We start from the raw sequence: 2,500 nt of genomic DNA, 5'->3' as shown, positions 1-2,500 counted from the left end.
AGACAGGTACAGCCTAGCTATTCCTACCTCTGCATCTCAGATCTGGTTACCATTTGCAGTTGTATAGTATTTGCCACCCCCGCTAGATTATTTTTGAATATTTTCTCTTATTTTTTTTGTAAAATAGAGCCTTGCACATAACTTGAACTTGAGTATTTTTCATCGAGAACCTTTTATTCGATCCACTGAGTGTACAATTACTAGTTGGTTGTCTTGCAAAGACATTTTTTTGTCTCTCTAATTGTGATTTGACCCACTGTTATACACGTGTTTATGCATCCAACAGTTGCTACAAAACGCCTAGCAACTAAGTACCTTTCTTATGCTGATGGCACAAGCCATATTTTAGCACAGAAAAGAATTTTCCTTTTATATTTGTGGGGAGTCTGCATCATTGCCAATTGCACTGAACATGTTATTTAAGTCATCAAATATGAAACAAGAGTGAAATTATTGTAGACAATTAGCTACTTGTAAGTAGACTTGAACATTTTTTTTAATAGTAAATCAATATTTTATACCTTAATTATTTTCTCTTAGGTAAATTCTGAAGGAACTGGAGATCTTCATGTAATTACCGTCCCAATGGGTCGTTCAAACACCCATTCCCGTGCACCTGGAACCTCAACAGCATCTCTGGGTAAACCACCAGATTATTTTTTAGTTGCAGAAAAACCCCCAAGTTATGAAGAAGCTATGTCCATGCTACCACCTTGTAGAGCCAGTCAGTCAGGTGCTCTTCAGTTGAATGCAGATGGTGGCTTAGAGGACTTTCTTGCCCCACATCAAGTACCAGAGAATTATCTTGAGGGTGCCACTGGAGGGGGCTCCCCACAGTCTCTGTGTCCCAGGTCTGAGAATGTTCTGAATGGAAGCCAAGAGAGTCCACTCAGCCCACCATCCCCACCTCCTGCATATTCAAGCCAAATGTCCCTTAGTGCCTCACCATGCAGTAGTAACTATAGCAACCATACATCACCTGAAATGGAAAGTGGAAGCCATAATATCTCAGTGATAAGTAGGGATACAGAGACTGATGGCCAACCACATGCTCAGGAAGTGCATGCAATTGAGCAACATAAGTCAGCAAAGAAGGGGTCAAAGCAATCATCTATGGACAAATCAGAAAAAGTGGTAGAGATAACTTCCCCTGAAGCTGAAGAGAAGGAGTGATTTCTCAGATGTTGAGGGTTATTACAAGATTGAGTTTCCCTTAACCTCACCAGTGATTAAATTGGATTATGTAAATCCATGTTTTATTTGTGATAGTAGACCTGACAAGTAGAATATAGTCATTGGAATTTATGATTTTGAAATTTTTAGTTAACAGGATTTCCATTTCATAAGAGAATGATGCCCAAAGTTGGACCTGCTGGAGGAACTAGTGACATTTTCACTCAATTATTATAAAAGAAAAATCTACATAAGTGATATATAGGAGAGGCTGGGTGTTTAGTTTGATGATGCATAGGCTACATAGGTCTCTGGCATTAATGTTTTGGTTCAGAGGAATGTTTTGATTATTTTCAGAAAATTATGTTGTTATGGATAACTTTTTTTTTCTCTTGTATGTGTTGTGCAGTATGTGAGGTGCTAATACAACTATGTTATTTTTTGCTTTTGTTGTATGTTGTTACGTGACTCTCAGAGGATTTAAGCATTCAGGTAGTTGCCTAATCATATGAAACCTCAGGTTAAACAAAATCAAGATTTGTTTTTATATCAGAGTGCCATTGGTCCTTATAGTCCAGTAGACTATCTTGAGTTGTTATGGAGGAAGGTGAATTGAGGTTTTTATTATTATTATTATTATTACTATTACTATTACTATTATTATTAAGACCAGTCTTTTGCATTATATGAATTATGAATATGTACAGATGATACAGAATATGGTCTGCATGATGACTGTCCAAACTATAAGTACTAGATTGTTTTGTTATTTTAAAGATAGAGTATGTATGCACCGTCTTTTTTTGAGTTCCACATATTTACATGCACATGGATGCACATGTGAACATACAGGCAAAGACACACCCACCGCCCGCACACTATGGCCACATGCACATAATATTTATTGTTACTCTAACTACCTCTCTTTCTGGTGAATGAGAGGCACACACACACATACACACATACATACACACACATACACACACACACACACACACACACACACACACACACACACACACACACACACACACACACACACACACACACACACACACACACACATACACACACATACACACACATATACACACATACACGCATACACACACACGCACACACGCACACACACACACACACACACACACACACACACACACACACACACACACACACACACACACACACACACACACACACACACACACACACACACACGCACACACACACGCACACATGCACACGCACATGCATACACGCACATGTACACGCATTCACACGCACACACACGCACACCCACACACACACACGCGCACACGCACACGCA

General features: G+C 39.3%; 1 protein-coding gene across 4 annotated transcripts in view; it reads left to right on the top strand.

The window, feature by feature from the left end:
* Window positions 1-2,235, top strand: part of LOC125026505 (pectinesterase inhibitor 10-like) — a 33,418-nt gene extending 31,183 nt beyond the window's left edge. For all 4 annotated transcript variants that reach the window (XM_047614993.1, XM_047614994.1, XM_047614992.1 and 1 more), the window contains exon 4: window positions 541-2,235. In XM_047614993.1, the coding sequence (XP_047470949.1) occupies window positions 541-1,173 (633 nt within the window). In that variant the 3' untranslated portion in view covers window positions 1,174-2,235. The remainder of the gene's footprint in view (window positions 1-540) is intronic.
* Window positions 2,236-2,500: the final 265 nt, after the last annotated feature.

The sequence above is a fragment of the Penaeus chinensis genome, chromosome 6 (assembly GCF_019202785.1).
Source record: "Penaeus chinensis breed Huanghai No. 1 chromosome 6, ASM1920278v2, whole genome shotgun sequence".
Taxonomy (NCBI): domain Eukaryota; kingdom Metazoa; phylum Arthropoda; class Malacostraca; order Decapoda; family Penaeidae; genus Penaeus; species Penaeus chinensis.
Note: the sequence above shows the minus strand (reverse complement) of the source record. Positions and strands in the feature narration are given on the sequence as shown.